The 21,128-nt window shown below is 40.9% G+C and overlaps 2 protein-coding genes across 14 annotated transcripts in view; both read left to right on the top strand.

Moving 5' to 3' along the window:
• The window catches only part of UBE4B (ubiquitination factor E4B), a 40,087-nt gene extending 37,364 nt beyond the window's left edge, over positions 1-2,723 (top strand). The window contains exons 25-27 of one of the 3 annotated variants that reach the window (XM_035557650.1): positions 210-384; positions 869-1,015; positions 1,431-2,722. In XM_035557650.1, coding sequence (XP_035413543.1) covers positions 210-384; positions 869-1,015; positions 1,431-1,492 — 384 coding nt within the window. In that variant the 3' untranslated portion in view covers positions 1,493-2,722. Of the gene's footprint in view, positions 1-209; positions 385-868; positions 1,016-1,430 lie in introns of all 3 variants that reach the window. The other 2 variants (XM_035557649.2, XM_035557651.2) reach the window with 2 other exon arrangements.
• Positions 2,724-6,843: 4,120 nt separating this feature from the next.
• Positions 6,844-21,128, top strand: part of KIF1B (kinesin family member 1B) — a 93,747-nt gene continuing 79,462 nt past the window's right edge. For 4 of the 11 annotated variants that reach the window (XM_035557459.2, XM_035557454.2, XM_035557458.2 and 1 more), the window contains exons 1-2: positions 7,095-7,347; positions 13,713-13,899. In XM_035557459.2, the coding sequence (XP_035413352.1) occupies positions 13,794-13,899 (106 nt within the window). In that variant the 5' untranslated portion in view covers positions 7,095-7,347; positions 13,713-13,793. Of the gene's footprint in view, positions 7,348-13,712; positions 13,900-21,128 lie in introns of all 11 variants that reach the window. The other 7 variants (XM_035557455.2, XM_035557457.2, XM_035557461.2 and 4 more) reach the window with 4 other exon arrangements.

Raw genomic sequence — 21,128 nt, forward strand, 5'->3', positions numbered from 1 at the left:
GATGACTCTTACAAAAGCATAATTATACCCCAAAGTTGACATTTTTGTGCTAGATAAAATGTTCTGTACATACTTCTCCGTCTGACATAATGTTGAGGTTTCATTGATCCCTTCTTCTGAAGCTTTAAAAAAGCATTAAAAAGTGTTCTAGAATTTTTATGGCATATTAGGATACTACAGCTCAGCAAAGTTTTATGCTTTGCTTATAGAGGTCCTACAGCAAAGAGCTCTTTGAGGAGGTCATATCAAAGATGAGAAAGGCTGGAATCAAGTCAACCATAGCAATAGAAAAATTCAAACTGCTGGCAGAGAAAGTGGAGGAAATTGTTGCTAAGAATGCTCGTGCAGAAATTGATTACAGCGATGCTCCGGATGAATTCAGAGGCAAGTTGGTTTTTCTAAATACTGAATTGTTAGGCCAAGAGGGATTTGTTTTGTTATTTTGCTTCTAAATATGAATATATATTAGTAGAAACTATGTATTGTTTATGGAGCCTCGCATCCTTCTCCATTTCAATTAAATGACTAAGTAAATGAAAAGAGCCTAAGGGTGTTTTTGTTTGTTGTTCCCTGGGATTGCACTGTCCAGTCCTAGCCTTGTCTTTATTACATGGACTTTAAAACAGTAAGAAAAAAAAAATGTGGTGAAAATAACTAATGCTTAGCCTTTATACTGTTTTTCCCTTTCTGAAATGGGGCCATATCTGTTGCTTATTTAAACCTGCTGCTACTTTCATCTGTTTTCTGTACCTTCAGCAATATTCCTGACTGGGGACTCTGATTCTCAGTTCTGTGCAGTAGGTTTGTGTGCAGGATAAAGTTTTATTTAATGTTTTCAATTTGATGATTGAGATAATTGTGTGCTCAGATCCACTCATGGACACTCTGATGACTGATCCTGTGAGGTTGCCATCTGGAACTATTATGGACAGGTCAATCATCCTGAGGCATCTGTTGAACTCCTCCACCGATCCTTTCAATCGTCAGACACTGACAGAAAATATGCTGGAACCAGGTATCCTGGCTTTTAAGTAACTCATGGCGCTGTTGATCTGGGGAAGCAATTTGTGTAGTTTCTGTTCCATATACTTTCAGAAGATAGTGTTGAGGCCTCAATACAACTACCAGTTGTTTAATCTCAATTTGCACAGAAAAGTTCATTCCTTGTTTTCCCCTTTTCTGCAAATAAACAAACTACCCTTGCTTTCCTAACTACTGGCGTAATGGGTGTTGTTATGATAGGTAAATGAGTGATAAATTTACAGAAAGCTGTGCAGAAAATACGTTGACAGAAGAAAATAATAGTAGATATTCCTGATCAGATTTCTAGAAAAGGAATTTCTATTAGTCACAAGCAGCTTTCCTATAGTAGTATTGCTAAATAACTTAACAGCCAAGTTAATTATTTTTTTTCTTCTTTATATTACTAGTGCCAGAACTTAAAGAGCAAATTCAAGCCTGGATGAGAGACAAGCAGAATGCTGACCATTAAAAGTTCCCTTGCAGTGCACGCCAACACCAATGGGAAGAACAGGGCGTGGGCTGTTCTGCTAATAGTGGGGCAGATACACTTTGGAAGTTATTGATGGGATTAGCACGCCCACTGGCACTAACTTGCAGTAGTGACCAGAAGCATGTGGACGAGAAGAAAAGCAGCTTAATTCTTGTACATATATTTAAGTGATAACGATGGTCAATAACATGGAGGACAAATTAGGAAGTTGCTTATGTTACAAAACTGTCCTTCAGTATGTCACGTTTTGGAGTTTTTACAGCTGACTTATTTTAGCAAAGATGAATGGATCAGGGCAGCATCCCTTCAACCTTATTTTTTACAGCCGGATATCCGTTAATTTGATTGTGGTTAGAAACTTGGACATTTTGCTGCTACAGTAACTTTTTCCTCTTTCCCTCCCTTCTTCCTCATCTACCCATCAAACCTGCACTGCTGTCTTTTTTTGTAATGCAAAAAAAAAATCCCTGTGAAGAAACAAAATCATTCCCCTGCCCGCAAAAGAACATATTCTGTGCGATAACTGTGCCTGCAACAAAGTGTTAATCTTGGGATCGTATTTTTATATTATACATATTCGCATATTTGTTTTTTAATTGGTATTAGAAGAGATGAGGATGATTTCAAAAAGGCAAAGGTTTGACGCGTGGATTTTAAGTTCCGTTATTTGAGATGTCCCTCTGTGTTGATCTAGATGCTCTGGTATTTCTGAGAAGCCTTGAGACAGAAATACATTACAACAGCTGCCAAGAATTAGATGCTTGGGAATACCAGGACTTCAGTGACTTTTTAAAATAATAAAGTCCATTCTTTTAACGCTGCAGATATAATATATGCTAAATGACAGTTCTGAGCCATTAGAGCTAGTCCACAGAGATCCTTTTATTCTTGGAGGCTGCAGTTTGGGGCAGGGGTCGTTTTTTATGTTGCTTACCAATTTGTATCCATGGCTTGGCCTTACCAAAGCAAAAAGGGTGCAGCAAATGTAGAATTACTTTTTTTTTTTTTAAAAGAAAATATTCACAAACATTTTTGTATTACTGCCCCCTGCTTATGATACTTGAATTTCCTTTTTAAAAAGGATTTGAAACCACAGTGTTTTAAAATTAAGTCTGTAAAAAAAAGGTTGTTTTTCTTTTGTGTTTTTCGCTGTGTCCTCTGTTCAGTTCCTGACTCTTGAACTACAATAAATGATGATACACACTCGCACAAAGTGTTCCCTTTGTCTATCTTTCCTTTCAGTCAGTGAAAGCAGAAAAAATACAAATGATTGGGTGGCTTTTTTCACATTTGCTGATAGTGATTTAGGACCTGGGGATAATAAACCATTTCATGTGAAACTTCCATGAACACAGTTCTTAGCAGTACTTCCAACTAAAGCATTTTTCCAAGTGGATGAATGCTGTACCTATTCATAGCTAACTGACAGCTGGTGACAAGGCTTCAGGGGGAAGTTTTAGTTAGGCTGTATATAATCCAGTGCTGGCCTTTGCAACGGGTATGTAATTCTAAGTTAATTTTGATTTTTTTTCTTACTTTTACCCAAGGGTGGAGGGGAACATTCCAAAGTTTGTGTCTCCGTGGACTATTGGAACAGACATGTTTGTTATATGACTGTTTTAGTTCCTTAATCCACACCCCTTCCACAAATTCAAATCTTCTTCCCCCTCCACAAGTCAAGGAACAAAGCAAGTTATGCTTTTATCTTCAAACAGTCATTCAGCATCCAAATGCATCGTGGTTTCTGAATGTTTTATAAGGGCATGCAGTGAACTATACCTTTCAAGACGTTTTGTTTTCCATAAAGAGGTAATGATTTTTGCATAAAGAAAAACTCTTCACTGTTCTACTATCACCTAATTTTTGAGGCTTGTAGCATGAAATCTTCAGAAACACCCCAGAATTTACACCTTATTTAGATAGAGGACAACTGTTCAGCTGTTTTTAGTGGGGGATGACTAAACTGCAATGGTTTTGCATTATGGCTTGATTTTTCTGTAGCGGTTTATGTTGTCCGCTTTAGTTTTCTTGACAGTTTACAAACATACCAGAAAGATGGAAGAAATGCTTTCTCATTTTTTTCAGCAATTTAAAAGTTAGACACACCGCTACCTCTTCTGAATAAGGATGTTGTGGCAACCATGAACAGTCCAGTCCTATAAAGTGAGAAGAGCACAAGCAGGAAGAAAAAATGCATAAGGGTATCCATTACAGGGTTTGGGGTCTGCTATTCTCTATTTTGCATCTGAAGTACTATAAGTATTAAGTATTAAAGATAGCCATGAATTTATATAAAAAAAAGGAAGTATGAAACTAGCTCTTCCTTTAATATACTGAAAAGCTTTATATTTACTGTATATTGTATGTTCTATTGTATCTGTTGAAAGGCTTGTTTGAACAGATTCAGGATGTTTTTCCTAACCTTGTCTGTCAGAAAGGAATAAAAAAAATTACATATGGCATAGGATAGAATAACTGAGACTGTCCTTCAGAATTTATAGTTATTCTGCTATGATGCCAGATTTTGACCTGAGGACTATAAATAGCAGAGGGTGTTACGTTACTGATCTCATATTGGCTAATTATGGGATCCATTTATATCATCGATACATTTTGTATCAGTGCAGACATTACTGAAGGCTAACATTAAGTAGCTAAAAATTTATTTGGAAAACTCAAATGTTTCAAAGGCGTGAATTTAGATAAATACTTCCAAATTCAGCATTCATGGTCAGAATGATGAAATTTATTTTAATAAGAGAAATGGAAAGTACCATTGCTGTCCTGTGGGCACAAAAGTGGATCAGAAGTCTGACGTTCAGTGAGTAGTGGGCATTTTAGTACTTGAAGAGAAAATCTGAAGATAGAGTTGGATTAAGAATAAATCTCCCGCAAAAGCCTCTTAGCTGCTTGACAGTTCTTGTTTTTTAGTTCACTTAACACAGCCTGCAGATTCTTGCATTTTTTACCCTCGCAAATGAACGTGTCATTTACCTTCTTCAATCAAACTGTAACTTCATTATAATACGGTAAGAAGACCTAACATTGAAAATGCTGAAAATGTCAATGATCAGTTGATATTTACATGTATCTGCAGAATTTGGTAACTTTCATCTGTGAATTGCTCATCATAGTAAGGGCTAACTTAAAATACACCTTGCAAAGGTGATTTTCTTGGAGAATTTGACATTACAAGATTGCATCACTTGTCTTTACTTGCCCTGTAGTTATGTGACCAGAGAAATTACTGGGGCGAGTTCTGATGCTGATAGCAATACAATTCAGTGCAATTGATTCTATTGTATCACAATTTATACTTATGTAATAGCCAAATTTACATCTGAGTCAACTGTTTGCTGCTGGCAGCAAGGACAGACTAATGTTCTTAATGGCAGGATGACAGCGCTGCCTTAGCCAGCTACAGATTGACTCTAACAATCCTCAAGAGAATTGCACTATCATGTAGTCGCTTTCGTTTTCCTTACTACTTAGCTCAAGCCTATCCTCTGTCCTGTGTTTAAACAGACTTCCCAGCTTTAGGTAACGTAACTCAGTGATCTGAGTAATCAAATGCATATAAGAATTTTTTCATAGTATTGCTTGCTTTCATTTTTCGTAACAGTTTAAAAGCACTTCTGTGCCGGGGACCCTTGTTACATGAATATTTTCTTGACAGCATATTCTAAAAGCTGGTTTAAAATGCGCACACGCTAGTGGGGAATTGGATCAGCCTCTGCTGTTTCGCAGGATGTTGGTCAGATGCACATGAAAGGAGTAAGGGAAAGGACACTAATATTTTTTCTTTTAAAGAGGATTAATTGGTGGAATTCTACTGCAGTGTTCTGCCTAAGTACCTTTTTTTTTTTTTTTGACAAGTTTAATGCTACATTACACTCAGAGACCTGGCTTTTGAAAATGATATTGAGAAAGCTAGCCAAAGCAAGGGCTGATCGAATTGAACTGAGATAATTAAAAAGGTGTGGCACAACCAGGTAGATGAGGGCTGCCTTCATATTCAACCACCTTTCAACCAAATAACCTGGTATTTAAACAGCAATTTTCCTCTGTCTCCCTTTGCAGGGAGCTACCTCCCAGGTCTTGTAGAGCATGTGTCATACGCCCTTTACAGTTTTGTTTCTTCACAAGTAACTAGACTTTCTCTGAATGTTCTTGGCAGATTTTTCATGAGAGTTAGCAATCAACCGAAGAACTAACATAGCGGAATTATTCCATGTGAGTACTTCCACAACTTAGATTCAAGAAAGTGATGCAGGAAATAGTGTTCCTCAGAAATATTACACAAACCGCCGATGTAAAATGAATCACTGTGGAGGAATACCACACCCACCCACTATTTTGATGGTTTGTAGAGGTTTTCATGATGGTCTCTTTTTTTTTTTTTTTTAACCCCCTCCAGAGAAATCGCTGACCTAATTCTGCACAGCCCTAAACAGAAGTTGGTGGAGTTACACTGCATTAATGACAGTACTAAATGCGATGTCCCACCACCATGAAGTCCTTTGAAGTTCAAGCAATGGTATTTTTTTAGAACATAGGAAAACCACCTCTTTGCTTTGCTGTTTCTGCAGCACTGTTTCCCTGCTGGGTACTGTGCCGTGATGCATTTGCTTTTGTGTTCACAGGCGTAACTGTAGGGGATAAGTGCGCACATTCACAAACAAGGCTGGCAAGGGGGAAAAATTCCCCATTCCCTGCCCCAAAAGTAATGGCTTGTTCTTTCACAACCCTACAGCCAATGGGGAATGTGGAAGCAGCAGTGCTCATTAATGTAATTAAGAGCCAGGAGCTTGTTAACAAAAATACACCTTGTTCTGAAGGCAGATGTCTCAGGCACCAAACGTTGTCAAGTTTAAATCTGACTTGTATGTGATGGCCTGTAAGGGAAGTAAGGTACTTCAGGTAAAATAATTATTTTACTGAGAATTCTGTAAGACTAAACATAGGGCTGTTCCTAGCAGTGGATATGACCAAACAACTTGTACAAAGGAGGAACTTAACTGAATTTATTACCACAAAAATCAATTTTTTCTTTGAGAATTATTTATGTGAGCTTATCCAATGCCCTTTAACCACAGATATTGAAAAAAAAAAGCAATTAAAAGATATTTTAGGCAGCCACCACCACGCTCTATAGCAGGACCATGGGGGTCGCTAGGGCTTGTCAGGACCGTGCTGCCCCTTCACAGTCGTCGCGCAGCCGAGGCCGGCACAGGCACACAGCGGGGCAGTGCCCCAGCGCCCTAGCGCCGCTCGCTATAGGCTAACGGAGGGCCGACGCGGGTTCCGCCCCGAGCTCTGATTGGCTGATGTGGCGGAGGAACCGAATCGCCTTGTCCTCGGGGTTCGCCGGCGGAATTGACTCACGGAGAAGGGAGGGGCCCTCCAGTGAGGGCGTTCCTTCCCGAGCCTTCGATTGGCGCTCGACAGTGTCAATCTTATGATTGGCACTGCGGGGGGGACGGGCACGGGCCGGCTCTGCGCGCGGCGATTGGCGAGCGGGAGGGAGGCGGGAGCATCGGCGCGCGGCGATTGGCGGACAGAACGCTCCTCCCTCCCCCGCGGAGGCGGGGCCGGGCGCAGAGCGCCGCGCTCCTGTCTGTGTGGGAGCGGCGCTGTGGGGTGCGGGTAGTTGCGCTCCCTCCTCCGGCCGCGGCCTTTTTCTCTTTCTTTCCCCGTTCCTTTCGCTCTCCTCCCGGGCTCAGCAGCGAAGCGTGATGGGGGCGGCCGCCTTTTGCCCTCCCTTCGCCGGCCCCGCTGCCTTTCCCAGCCGCTGACAGGGCCGGCGGCCCCCCGCGGCCTTCGGACGCCCCCAGGTGAGGCGCTGAAGGAGCGCGGCCCGGCGGTGGGGGGGTGGGGTTGGGGGTTGGGGGGCGGCTCGGTGCCGAAACGCGGGGCGAGCCGGAGCTGGGCCGGGAGCTGCCGGGGCTGGGCTGTGGGGCCCCGGCCCCTCCTCGCCTGCGGCCGTCCCTTCCCTTCTCCCCCTGGCGGCGCGGCCCCTTCTCGGTCTGGTCCCCGCCTGCATCTCGGCAGCGGGTGCCGCCGCCTTCCTCCTCCTCCTCATCCTCCTCGGGCTGCCGAGCGCCCCCTCGGCGAGCCCCAGCCGCCCGCTGCGAGGAGGAGCCGAAAGGAGGGCGGTTTTCAGGGTGTCCGCTTGGGTTCTGGGCACCTCGAGGTAGTACATTCCGTCCCTGGCTCCCGCACAGCACAACCAGAGGCAGCCATGTTGGGATGACGAGCTGACAATCCTCTGTGAGCTGAGGCAGGGCGACGGGCCTGGGGGTTTGGGGTCGTGGGCAGAATACGGGCGTGAAACTGAAGCCAGCAAGCAAGAATTCACTGCACACAGATATCGAATTCGTAGCTGTTCTCTGAGACGCAGAATCAAGCACCGAAAGACGCTCACGTTATTTTTTAAAATATATTTCCCTTCATTTCTAGCTCTTTCTTAACTCAGTTCTTTTCATTATTGTATGTCGATGTGTTGGTAAAGAGCCATCTGTTTATAGCATTTGGTTTGTCAGTGCATAGCCAAATTCTGCGCCGCTGTTTTATCTGGCATCATCACTTTATCCCAAAGCACTAAGATAGCAATTCGTAGTGTATGAGTTCAGCTGATATATCAGGCTGTCAGCACTACCTGATCCTTGGTGGGACACCTAAATTTGGATTCCCTGCAGTCCCCTTGTTCGTAAAGCCCTGCTGCTCTGAACAGCTGTTTTGTTAACTTTCCATATACTAATCACTGTGCTTGTTCCTCTCCTTTCTGTAGAGCTGGTGTAGTGATTAAGTTACAAGCGTAGGAAGCATTTTTTTGGTTTAAAAGTTAGCGCATTCTCTGGTAGGCATACCGTATTGTTTTTTCCTATACAAGAATAACACAGTGGCTGGCCATGTTGAATAAAAGTGACGCTGCTTTGTGATGTGTGTTTCTTTATTTGAACGTACAGATCTAGATTCTGAACGTTGCAACAAGCTCAAAGTGGTTACAAAAACAACCTTACCTGAAGACAAATAATAATTTGATTCTTTGAATTCGTATTTTGTTAGTAACTATCTCAGAAAAGAGCAATATGCTCTGCAGCTTGCTATAAATTGATTTGTCAGAACTTTCATATACATCCAAGGATTCAAGTCTTAACGAACAGCTTATTTGTTTATATATACCAAATCTCTTGAGACTCTGACTGGTGATTGACCAACATCATTGAGTTTGGTGGCTTGAATAACAGAAAACAGACAGGGTATTTAGATGACTTGTTTAGTGACATATTTTAATAATAAAATCTCAGTACGTGGCTTATTGGGTGGATGGTGGAAATCTTTCAGTAATAGCTTGAAATAAGTGGAAAACTAATATGTAGGGTTTGCTTTTGTGCTGATAGAGCTCAGTAAATTCTCAGACGCTGCCTACTACCCATTTCACAGACAGTGGTGTATCACGTCAAGGAGTCAAATATGCATTTCACTTCCTTACTAGGTTCTCAATTGGATTCATACAGAAAAAGCATTTAAAGATACGTAGCAAGTAGATTCTTTTCCAGACATTAGGAGGATGATTCATTCCCGCATGAACATCAGCCTTCTAAGTCTGTAATGAACGTATAACAGCTTCATTTTCTTATGATTGTTCTCCTAAATCTGTACCACAGGCTGCATTACACTTTTAGGCTTACTCTGTTGCAATTTGCATCTCCTGTTACCACTCTAAGATGGTGTTTGGTAGTATTAAGTGATACTACTGGGAAATGTGAACCATGAAAAACCAGCTGTGATTTATTTCAAACTTCTGTGATGCTGCTCAACTTGATCTTGCTCTGCCTTATTGTATCATTCAGTGCGATGAAGGCAGTAATGCCTTTATAAAATATTATGACCAGTTAGTACACTTTAAAAAACAAACAAAAAAAACAATTTAGATGGTTTTGGGTTAACTTTCTTATTAATTAAAACTGAATCTTGCATAGTGAGGTGGTGTTTGAACATCAAAAATCTGTGGGCAGCAGCAAGTAGGCATTTTGCTTACTACAGCTATGAAACGTGGAGTTGAGAATGAGACAAAATTAAATGCGGTGTAATTTTAAATGAGCACAAAAGATAGGGTTGGAAAAAGTCAGTACCTTCAAAAGTCTACCAGTGATTTTTTTTTGCTAATGTAGTTGGTTCTGCAACCTGTTCTGTAAGTGTTTCTTCACAGCTCAGTTTCGAACAAGGCTATCATTTAGCTGGCGCATGTGGAACCTCTGGTGGTGTGCTTTTCATGTTTTCTTGCTGTGAATCTGGTGTTTACTTGTGAAATTAGTTTCCCCTAATTTCAGTGTGTGGTTTGCTTGTTGGAGAGTAATGATTTCTGTTGATTGAAATGAAAACACAGTCAGGTTGCTCAAGGCACTTTCAGAGGACATTTCATCTGCACAATCACCATGTTGTTCTTCAGCTGCTGTTTGAGAAGAGCGGGGATAGCATTTTGTGAAAGTACTTTTATTTGTGAGGGTTTTCCTTGTCAGTGGCCATAAGCTGATTTGGCTCCTTTCCTGAGGTCTTTCAACACATACTAATGAATCCTGTTTTGATATCACCCCCAACTGTTTTCTGTTATTGCTTTCGGTAGTTTAAAGGATTAAAAAAGAGTAGAAGTGAGAAGCTCTTGATTCAGTACTGTGCAGATCTCTGTTTTATTAAAGCTCCATTTCACTGTTGTTTGTTAGGTATTTTTGTATATGTAGTAGAGGAGGAGGAGGAGAGATCCAAGCCCAATATCATGCGAGATAAAGGATTTGAGCAGAGAAGCTCCAAATAAGTGAAATGTTTCCCATGCAGCAGGATGAGTTTCTAGAACTGTTGTTTCATGCTAACGCTGGGATGCTTTTGAATGTGTCACTACCAGGAGAATAAGTGACTAGCAGAGCATGGCATTGTGTTACTGGTAGCTTTGTTTTCTTCTCCAAAAGTCTGTATTCTACTCTGTGTGTAGATAATCTTCTAATTTTACATATTTTCATAGTAAAGATAAAGATTTATCTTCTCCTTTAATTGCCATTTAAACATCAAAGTTTGCCTTAAATGAGGATTCTGCTCTGCGCTTGGGTCACTGAAAGGAGCTTGGTGGTGGCATGGTGCTGCCTCCTGTAGAGGACTCAGACGTCGAGTTCTTGTTGGTGAGAAGTGATTGAGTTCTGCAGGACTGCACTCTGTGTGATATAGATTATAAAACAGCATTTAAGCAGAAGATAGTATATTAGTGAGAGGCATAATTTCTTATGTAATCTACTTACTACCTTAGTTGTCTTTCTTTCTGGTCAGTTAAAACAGTCAGAATGCCCTGAAGGGCATCAGACTTCTCCAACTGACACAGCTCCTCTAAGTGCCCGCCTTCCACTCCGCTGCAGTCAAGTGTGTCTCATGGACCAGGCATGCATCGGGAGTGCTTTCTGGTGCACTTAGTTGTAAAATATTTTCTGTTTAAAAAGTAGCTGCCGGCAGCACTTTGGCATTTCTGGGGGCAGGCAGAACGTTGGCCTGGTTTAGAGGTACTCAAGAATTTTTTTTTTAAAGTAGATGATTCTTCCAATCCATCGCCTGTTTTCCAGTGTTCTATATTTACTTGTTGCTTATCTGTAGATATTAATGTAGTACTCAGAGGTATTTCTGTGAATACATCAGAAAAAATTCTTTGTATGTGAGCCTTCAACGTGAAGGGAATATGAGCTCCTGAAGTTTCATAAATCATATTATAAGACCACTGTGTTGTTTTTAAATCTCTTCATTAATGCCCTTACGTTCATTTATTTGTCAGCTTGCTACAAGGACCAAATTATGGTTTTCATGTTAATTAGGGTAGGTGGGGAAAAGACAGATGAGAACCACCAAGCCAGTGTTGGGCGGGGCTGCCAAAATCTGCACCCTAAGAAATCTGTGAAATCGGTTGCGAGTCTGTGTTTTGTTGTCCCTTCCTGTGATGTGCCACACCCTCAGAAAACTCCACATAACCATCTTTTTCTGCAGTCTGGCCAAGTAAACCCCAAAGCTATGAACTCGATAATAACAGAGATTTTGCTGTTGATAGAATTCTTCAGTTGTATTTTAGGAGCAGAATGCCGACTTGGCCACGTTCAATAGCATTCCTGTTCCGTAGCAGCGATATTCGGGGTCAGTTGAATAATGCTGCTGGCTGTATCCAGATTAGTCTGTCACTTAGCTTTCCTGGGAGGGCACAGGTACTTATGCAAGGATTGTATTAGGAAGGGAGAGCAAAACTTCTCCTGAGCGTCTACAGAGTGGAAGGTTATAATGAAGGTGCAGATTCGACACACTTGGTTATACAAAGCCTCTGTAGAACAACCACAGAATCTCCTTGACGCTTTGCAAACCATGCTCATTCATTCCCATTACCTCTCTGCTCTAGTCTGTGTTTAGGTTTTTAGTGAAACTTCTTCAGCTATCATTAGTACAGAATTTTAATGGTTCAAGTTGTCTATTAAAGCCACTCAAGTGTGTCTGTCTCCCAACTAGTTATTCTTGCCAGTTTGCTGTACCACTGGCATTGAAATTCAGTTGGCTTGTTCCTATGGATGTTCCTAATCGTGTAGTCTGGTGAGGCACCTCAGGTACAGACTAAAATAAGGAACGCTTTAAATTGCTGCTTCTGCCCGGTGGAACAATTTAATTTCAATCTTCTCCATGTGATGGCAATAATGAAGGAATGCAGTTCTATTAAAATTTTCTGTGTGAAGGTGTGTCATCGCTTGAATGAAGTGTGTAGAAGCATTTTTACCAGCTAGAGAGCTCTAGAGCTGATACGCTTGTGCTTTTGATCTGCTAGTACATGGTCATCTTGTAGCATTGTGATTACAACCCTAAAATGAGCGTTTCATTGCGTGTGGATGTAGCTAACCATAAAAGAAGCTTTCAAGTTTTCCGGGCCAGACATGCTGACTTGTGCAGAGAAGGGTTGTGCCCATGTTAACTCAGACTCAAGTTAGAGATGTCTCCATGGAGTCAGACCAAAATTTACCTAGCCCATGAATCCTTTCTTCAGCATACACAGGTATTTAAATGTAATGCTAAAATGTAAGGATGACGCCTTGTCAATCTACTCTTCCAGGTTCTGAGAGCCTGTGGCGTGTAGCTTGGTTTTTTACTAGGCCTTGAATGACTTCTTTGAATCTGTCTTACTGGTTTTTGAGCCCTCATTAGACTTCAGTACTGTCAGTGTCCTGTGGCAGTAAGTTAAACTCCTTAATGGTAGATCAGGTGGAAAACATTCTTCTAATGGTAAGGGCTGGTTGGGGGCAATGCAGCTGAACCAAACTGTTCTGTCTCTGCATTGCACCTCTGGCTCAGATGGACGTGCCTTGAGGTTTGGGTTGTGGGTTTGATGGGTGGTTTCCTGCTGTTAAAGCGCTGCATCATTTGGATGTGGTAGGGAGGATTGGAACAAGTATTTTGATAATGAATGAAGATGAACTCACTGGTGAACATTTGCGGAAGATACAGATAGTAATATTTTCCCTAAAGGCGGTAATTTTTGCTTCCTCTTCATCCCTATGGAGTAGTGTGTCCTTTAATCGCTAGATATACAAGTAGTTAGGGAGTTTTTTGCTTTGAGGAGTTTCCCAGGAGTGCGAAGGGTTCTTTAAGGTTGTTGCCTGCACCCTTTTGTCTGTAATGGGGTGTACTAAAAGTCAGCGTGGGCTGGCCCACTTCACTTGTCTTAGTTTTACTGTTATTGCTAGGGCATTGTGGCAGCAGGGGTTGACAGCTAGAGCACGTAGGCATGTAGTATGTGGCAGCTAGCTCATTCTGAAATCTAAGCAGCTGTATCTTTACTGCTAAAATTATCTTTGTTAGGTTAAGCCTAACACATGTTGCAACCAGATCTTTTTGGTATTAGTGTCCCTTCTTTCTCGGAAGAAAACCAAGTAATGAAAACAAATCTGTTTGTATGCTTCAAAAGAAACTGCCTTGGATGACAGAAACTTTGGAATAGGGAGACAGCATACAGGTGCTGTTAGTGTATTTCTAGCTCTGTCCTTGAAGTGACAGCTTGGTGTATGGGGAGAGTGTTTGCAGGGGGAGGGCTGAAGTTTTCAAACCACTTTGTACAACCCCTTTTTTTTTTTTAACAGCATTGTGAAAGCACTAGCTGAAATAACTAAAGTGCGTTTTTTTTTTTCTTCAGAAGACGCCAGCAAGAAGGTAAACTTGGAAGGATTCTGACCCCTTCACTTTTAATTTCTCGACTGCACTACTAGCAACCAGAATGTCGGGGGCTTCTGTGAAGGTGGCTGTTCGGGTCCGGCCCTTCAACTCCCGAGAAACCAGCAAAGAATCCAAATGTATCATCCAGATGCAAGGCAATTCAACCAGTAAGTTTATTTTAATTGCATAAGGGAGTCTCTCTTTCTCCTCTCCCTCTCTGCCTAATTGTATTCTTTTTATCAGACTAAACTTGTAGTGTGTACATTACATCATCCAGAATTACCCTTTCAGGAAACCTTAATCTCCTCTGAGGCTGTCATTGCAGACTAAATTATCTCTGATTTCACGAGAAAGTCTAAGTCACGAGTGTCTTGATTTCAGTGCTGTTGCTTACGGTGTGTGCTTGTGGTGAGTTGTGAATTCTGCAGGAAGATTAGGAGACAGAAGTGAAAACCTTTTCGGTTAACTTCAGTATGTGGGAATATCACGTGGACTGACAGATACGGGGATGTGGTAGGCCGCCAGATGATAATGCTTGTGGTGTATCTCATGCTTGGGTCTGGTGCTTTACTTCCTAATGTGCTTATTTGGCAGTCTGTGCTTTTGTTTAGGACAATAGTTTGAGTGAGACAACTGAGGGAAAAAGATATCAGGTTTTATGCTTTCCAGACTAGATGGCAAAACAACGGACTTCTCTAACCGATTAGAAGTGTTAGGTTTATTAACTAATTATTTTGGATCAAATTAGGAGGAGAAGATTCTTCTTATGGGAAACTGAATATGGACACACCATTAATTGATTTATATGTGTGTCTGAAAATATTGATACCATTTTCTGCAGTGTTGTGTAGACTGAGCTACACCTATAAATGGGTCTTCTGATGGTAGTTTGTTATTGTCGGGTAATGAAGTCATGTCTTGCGTGTGGCTTAAGGAAGTAACATTCTAAGAGTACTGAGTTATTTCCCTGTGATTAGTTGTGTATTTGCTGTTAATAGAAAGGTTGCATAGAGCCCCCCTCTGCTTTTTATTTCCCTTTTAGTTGAGGCTGTACTTCAGTCTGCTGATGCAATGGAATCTGTGGTGTCAGTTAGATCCTGTAAAATGTTTGTGGTTCAGTGAAAGAGAGGCATCATGCAGAAGAGACCTCACGCTTTTCAGTGCAATGACTTCTTATCTTCAGACCCTCTGTGGAATATTTCTTGGAGAGACAATTCTTAGCTGGATTTTCAAGATTCCATTTAAAATGAGGGAAAAAAAATGTTTAGAAGTCTTCTCATGTATAAGCAGGACCTTGTATCCAAACATTGCCTGCCAACTTTCAGACCAAAACAGCGTAGAAGGGAAGAACTGTAGGCTCCAATAGATGGCATTTATTATGGAAATGCCACCAAGCTCCGAACTACAGCAGCACTGCTGGGTGCCTCTGTAATAGGTTTTCTCGCTGCTGTCATGACGTGATGGCAGTAATTTTAGAAGCTTAAGATTGCTTAACTCCAGGAGCCTGTGGAAACTGTTTGTGCTACAATGACAAGGGTGACCAGAGAATCTCTGTCAGCCTGTCTGTCAACGGCTATAGAAGTCAGCGCGGACAAAAACACCGGTTCTGTTTCTGAATGCTAGAGCTGCGCTGCAGAGATACTTGAATGGTCAAGAGATTGTGTTAGCTTTCAAAAGGAGAAAAATACTTCTTGATTTATCTTGTTGGAAATTTCTTTACAGCTTTTGCTGTATTTTTTATTCTGGAAATGTTTAATCTGCAGCCTTCTGTGTGAGTCTTATGGCTGTGGTACAAGATGGGTGATACGACAGATGGTCAGGTTTAAGTCATCAGGGGCCATTACAGGCTGTGGGAAAGGAACCATCAGTTGCAGTAGTTACACGTTCTTACGGTGTGGGGGCTATTTTCCTCTTATTTTCTTCTTTGAAGAGACATACGGAAACAGCTGTAGACAGAGGAGTAATTTTCCTTCAGTGAACAGAAAAGGTTCTTATGACGAAAGATAAGAAAAAGGCATGGCTTGATGGAAAAACCTGAGCAGAAATCTTCCTCTCAAAAATCAGTTAAGCTGTCTGATGCACATAACTTCAGGCTGAAATCTTTCTGGTGTGCTTCCAGCCTAGGTGCATAAGTCCTGTTGCTATTTTTTCCATTCTTTCTGACCGTTGTAATCTTGCAGCCTCTCAGTTACGTTATTGAACTCGTTACTATTAAGTTTGGAACTTGCTGGCTAAACGCAGACTACAGAAAGTGATGCTAATGCACGTAACTTGTGTATCTGATGCTGCAGTTGAAAAATAAAGGGGAATCAGTCATAATTCTTGTAAGGCTCTGGAGTGCCAGCCTCGTACCCTCAACCGTGTGGTGAAGTGAACAAGGCTTAGATATCCTACCTCTGAGAAGGTTATTTTTTCAATTGTGCGCTGGTCAAGTGAACAGGAGGCAAATCTGAGAAGCTGGTGGAATGTGGGATAGTAACTACTTTAAGCCTCCAAGGCAGTTCAAGTTCCCTTATCTTGGAATTAAAGTTGAATAGACTATTGTGATGAACAGGATTCATGAGGCAGTGTGAAGTCGGATAACCGAGAAGAGATTTTGCCTGCTACTTGATCCTTATTTTCTTCTGTATTGATTGGCCAAGCTGAGTGAGTCCTGAGTTTAAATAGCATCCAAGTCTGAGGTTTTAAGTCTATTGGCAATATAGGCAGAAAATGTGCTATAGTGAAACCAAAGCAAATCACTTGGTGTTATTTTAAGAAAAATAGCATAGAGATATAGATAAGTATGTTGCAGGTATGCTCCATTTATCCTAATGAATGCATGCAGAAAGTGTTTTGGGAGGCATCCGTAATAAAGTATTGTTGAAATGGGAATGCTGGAATTCAGGGTTGTTTCCTGATGTACTGCTTTTGTTTGTCAGTTTTTGTGTGAATTCAGCTGTTTATACTTTTTGGAGTGCCTGCTATTCATGGGGGACTTGCCAGCAAAATATAGTATTCTCCAGGGCTAGAAAGCTTATTCTCAGTTTAGTTCTGCAGTTTAACTTTGCATTCAAAGCAAAACAAGTGTAATTTTGCAGACTTCGGGTCTCCTCCAGAATTAACTTGGCCTTGGCTTTTAGGTCACTTGTATGTGGTCAAGGCCTTTAATCAAGTTCTGCAGGGAAACTGATTTTTATAATTTCTCAGTGTTTAAAAAATGTTCTGTTTCTTAAAATGCCAAGTGCTTTATCCTGCTATGTTAAGAACACTAATGATGCAGTGACAGTTATGTCAGTTAACAAGGAAGCGTTTCTGTTTCAACTTATCCACATTTAAACTTGAAACATACAGAAATCACTTGACATGTGGTTTGTGATGCAACGATTGAACTAATGAGATATACAAAAGTAACTAAACCTAAAAGTAATGAGTACAGCAGTGCTCCTGTAAGAAGTGCTCTTACTGTGAGCAGTCAGGATTTCTGTGTTTCTGTCTGAAGGGTGCAGAATATGGAAATTCCGAAATCAGAAACATTTTTTGTCTAGTATCATAAATTCTTTGTTTTCCTTTATGGTTGTGGAAGGAAGTGATCTGCAGTGATACAGTATCATGCAGGTAAAGCTTTGTCAGAGTGCATCACTGAGTCTTTCTGGTTCTGAAATATATATTGCAAAAATGGAATTCTGCAGTCCAGCTCAAGTCACATGTGCTTACTGCATTAAGGGGCTGGTATTTTGGCAGAAAGCCTGTGCTGCTCAGATCGTATCAGATTGCAGATGGTATCCATTTGAATCATCCTGTCAGAAGTTCTTCAGTGGAAATGGGAGAACTGGGTGTAGAAGAATAAAAGACAATAGAGGAATTCCTAAAGACAGGAGATGTTAGAAACTGCAAAATCCTACTACTTAAGAAGTTAGTTTGGGAATGCAAAATGATTTCAAGAAAAGAAGAGGTAATGCCACCATCAAATTGTTAAATAAAAATAATAAAAAAGACATTATCTTTTCTTAAAAGAGCTTCCTTGTATTTTATTATCATCGTTTAGTGATGGAAAAAAATAAAGCTTGCTTTAGAAGTACCTGCTGTGCAAGCAGGTAGTCCAGTATCATCTCGTGCACACATACCCTCTCAGGTCTAGGCACGGTAAGGCTGGGTTTGCAGCATTGCCCCTAATCCAGTCAGCAGTGCCGGGGTTCCTGGTGAGAGATGTATGTACCTTGAGGGAAAAGTTAATGGGCTCCAAAGACTTTTCATATTGATAATTAACTCCCTGGGGTGATCCCTCTGCTAGCAGTCCTTACAATCAGTTAGCTTGACATGGTGTAATACATCATTTGTTCCATATTTTGCCATTATGGAATACTTCCAAGTGGTATTAGTGGACTTGCAAGTTACATTTGTGGTGGTAGTTTGGTTAAAATCCCCCATAAAAACTGAAACAGACTGAAGCTTCTTAGATAACCCTAATGCAGTTTAGTCTTTCCCTCTGAGACAACTGTATTTCATTTTGTTGGTCTTTAGATTTGGAAGTTTATCTGCTTTTGTATTTTCTTTAATGTACTGGATATATCGCTTTATCATGCTCGAGGTTAAACTCACTAGCAGCTTTTTGAAATGAGATTTCAAGAACAGGTCTTGAACCACTGGCTGTCAGCATACCTTGCTTGGTTGTTTTATTGTTAACTCCTGCTTGCTCTTTTTTGTTCAGGGTGGTTTGCACCAATGCATCTTACAACATATTCTTTAGTGTCAGTCCAGTCCATAAATTACTGTTTTTTATGGTGAGTGGGGAAAAAGATCCTGCTGCATAATATATGGGGTGAGAGGTGAGCTATAGATCTGAAAGTATTTTATGTCAGTAGTTCTTGTATCAGTTTTTTAAATATTTCAAATATAAATAATGTTGGCAGCTGTTGCCTTAAATTATTGAAATAAAAAGCCAAACTGTTCTTTTTCTAAAGAGCTTCTTAGTGTTATGGTGCTTTTGTGGTGTTTGTTTTGTTTTTGGTGGAAATGATTTGATAATCCTTCTGTCCATAAATAAATAATGCAAAAAGAAAAAGTTGAAATGAAGCAGAGGTTCAAGCTATTAGCTACGAGGCAGTATTTAGATAGTCATTGCTAGTGGAGAGTCTAGTTGGCTTTTTCTTTTAAAAAGCTGGTTAAGTGTGTAGAAAACTGAAATAATGAAGACAGGAAATAAGGAATTGCCCTACTTGTAATATGTCCTCTGTAGTTGATTGTGCATTAGATAATGAAGATAGGTTTTAGCATCTCATAACGTATTGTAGCTTGTGGGTGCCAGTGAAGGGGTGAAACCAAGCTCTCAAACTCAGGTTCATGTGAGATTACTCAGTACTCTGATTTTGCCACAAACTGCGTGCAAAATGCAGCTACGCAGCCTAGGTATATTAAAAGATGGGAGGGCAACTGAATCCTCAGACTAGGACCGAAAGGGGATTTTAGATGGGGGAAAAAAAATCCTTTTTGTCTTTTTAACTCAGTGATTGTCTTTGTAGCTTTGTAATGTTGGAAAGTTCTTTTCTGGACTGCTTAAGGTATTTAATGAAAACAGGGACAGTGGAGCAGTCTCGGCTGCCAGTAACAATAGTCCCAGCTGCTGCTGTAGACAGATGGCAACTAGGTTCTCAAGCAGGCATCCCTGGTGTCAGAAAAGCTTTGTAAGGATTTCTGGAGTTAATTTGTAGAAGTTGGGGGGAGGGGGCAGGGGGAATCTTTTTTCTAATCGTGGTTATTTTTTTCCCAAAGGTGTCTAAACCTAAGTAAACTTTTTTAAAAAAAAAATCCTAATAGAAGAGCATCTAATCTGAGTTCCTTTTTTCTTCTTCTAAGATGTGTCCTGCTTCGTGCAGCTGTTCTGAAGCAAAATAAAAATGAGCGGGAAAGTAGGACTTAGCCTTGCGGGGATTTGATTTATGGTGCTCTTTGTGTAAATTACTTATTTCAAATATAATGCTAAAATTGCTGGTGTTTGGATAATACCAAAGTGAAAAGCACTGAAAGGTCCTTGGAGCAAGGTAGCCTAATCAGTTATTCATCTAGCACTTTACTGGTATACACTGACAGGGATTAATTGTTAAAATTGGCCTTTTTCATTGTTATGTGACTCTAAAAAGTACTAACCTCTTTCAAAGAAGCTTACTCCTTAGGGTAAATGAGAAGGATTTGCTGATCTTTTGCGTTCTGATCCAACTCCTGACTGGTTTCTGAATGAAAAGCCATGCTGAATGGCAAAGAAACCCTATTGTGTGTGCATGCCTTCAAGGGAATAAAAAGTTGGTTTTTCTTCTGAGGTAGCATTCTGTAAGCATAGGTCAGATATTTCCATGATACAAGTGCCTTTGTGAAACTAATCTTTGGTTTAAGTTACTGATGAGAGAAGTCCTTAATGAGAACCTGGCTTTCCTTTAGACTAGTGCTGAGGATTTGTAGATAGTGAAGTAGTGGGAATTTGTGTAGCGGCTGCTACACAGGTAGGAAAGGCAAGCAAGGAGTTTAGTGTGGTGGTTTTACCTAATACCTTTTCCTCCCTTATAAATCACAAATGAGACATTTTCAATGCAATTACAGAGTAGGTGGGAAGATTCACTTTTATAGATAGAGTTCAGTCTTGACTCTCAATCTGTTTTCTGAAAATGAATAATTTTAGATTAAAAGAAAAAATAAGCATACCGTTTCCGATATGGCTTGTGCCTGCCAAGAAGCAGGCACAAGTTCTTAAAGCTTGTCTTGATTGGTGTTTGTTTTCCACATCCAGCTTGTTTTTCGTCTTTTAAAGTGTGTCCAGTTTTTTTGCTTGCATCTTGAGGTTGCATCAGGAAGATAAACTGAAGTGGAAGAAAGTCACTTAACCCCATCCAGATTTCCTGGTCTGTATATGCTCATAACTGTGGTTAAAACAAAATGGATGTTTGTCCAGTATGTTAATACACACTGCAGTCATGGTAGATGTTATCAAAGTGGGCTGTCTTTTGAGAAGGTACGCTGTGCGTCCTATGGAAGATGCCTGAATCGCCTTGCTGTGGAGGTTGAACTGGGAGCTCACGTGAAAGACAAGTCACGGTCACAGTGGTGGTGATGACCCAAGTTCCTCTACTGCCTCTCCTGTCACCACTTACCACGCTTGCTGCAAGTCCCATACCAGGCAAGAGAAGGCCTGAATGCAAGCTGGCTCTGAGAGAAAATGGAGGCAATTACTGTTCTCTTCTAAATAGCTGTATCACAAGTGGGGTTTGGTGGGCTGGGGGGGTTGCTGCTGGAGTTTTTTTCTGACACTACTGAAGCGCACTCTAGGAGCAGGAGTCAGAGAGCAAATGGTAATGTCAGAGGTAATGCTGAACACAGACGAGCAAAGATTCTACATCTGAACATTAGATCTCTGTTTTGCCCATTT

Source organism: Cygnus atratus, chromosome 21, assembly GCF_013377495.2.
Source record: "Cygnus atratus isolate AKBS03 ecotype Queensland, Australia chromosome 21, CAtr_DNAZoo_HiC_assembly, whole genome shotgun sequence".
Classification (NCBI taxonomy): domain Eukaryota; kingdom Metazoa; phylum Chordata; class Aves; order Anseriformes; family Anatidae; genus Cygnus; species Cygnus atratus.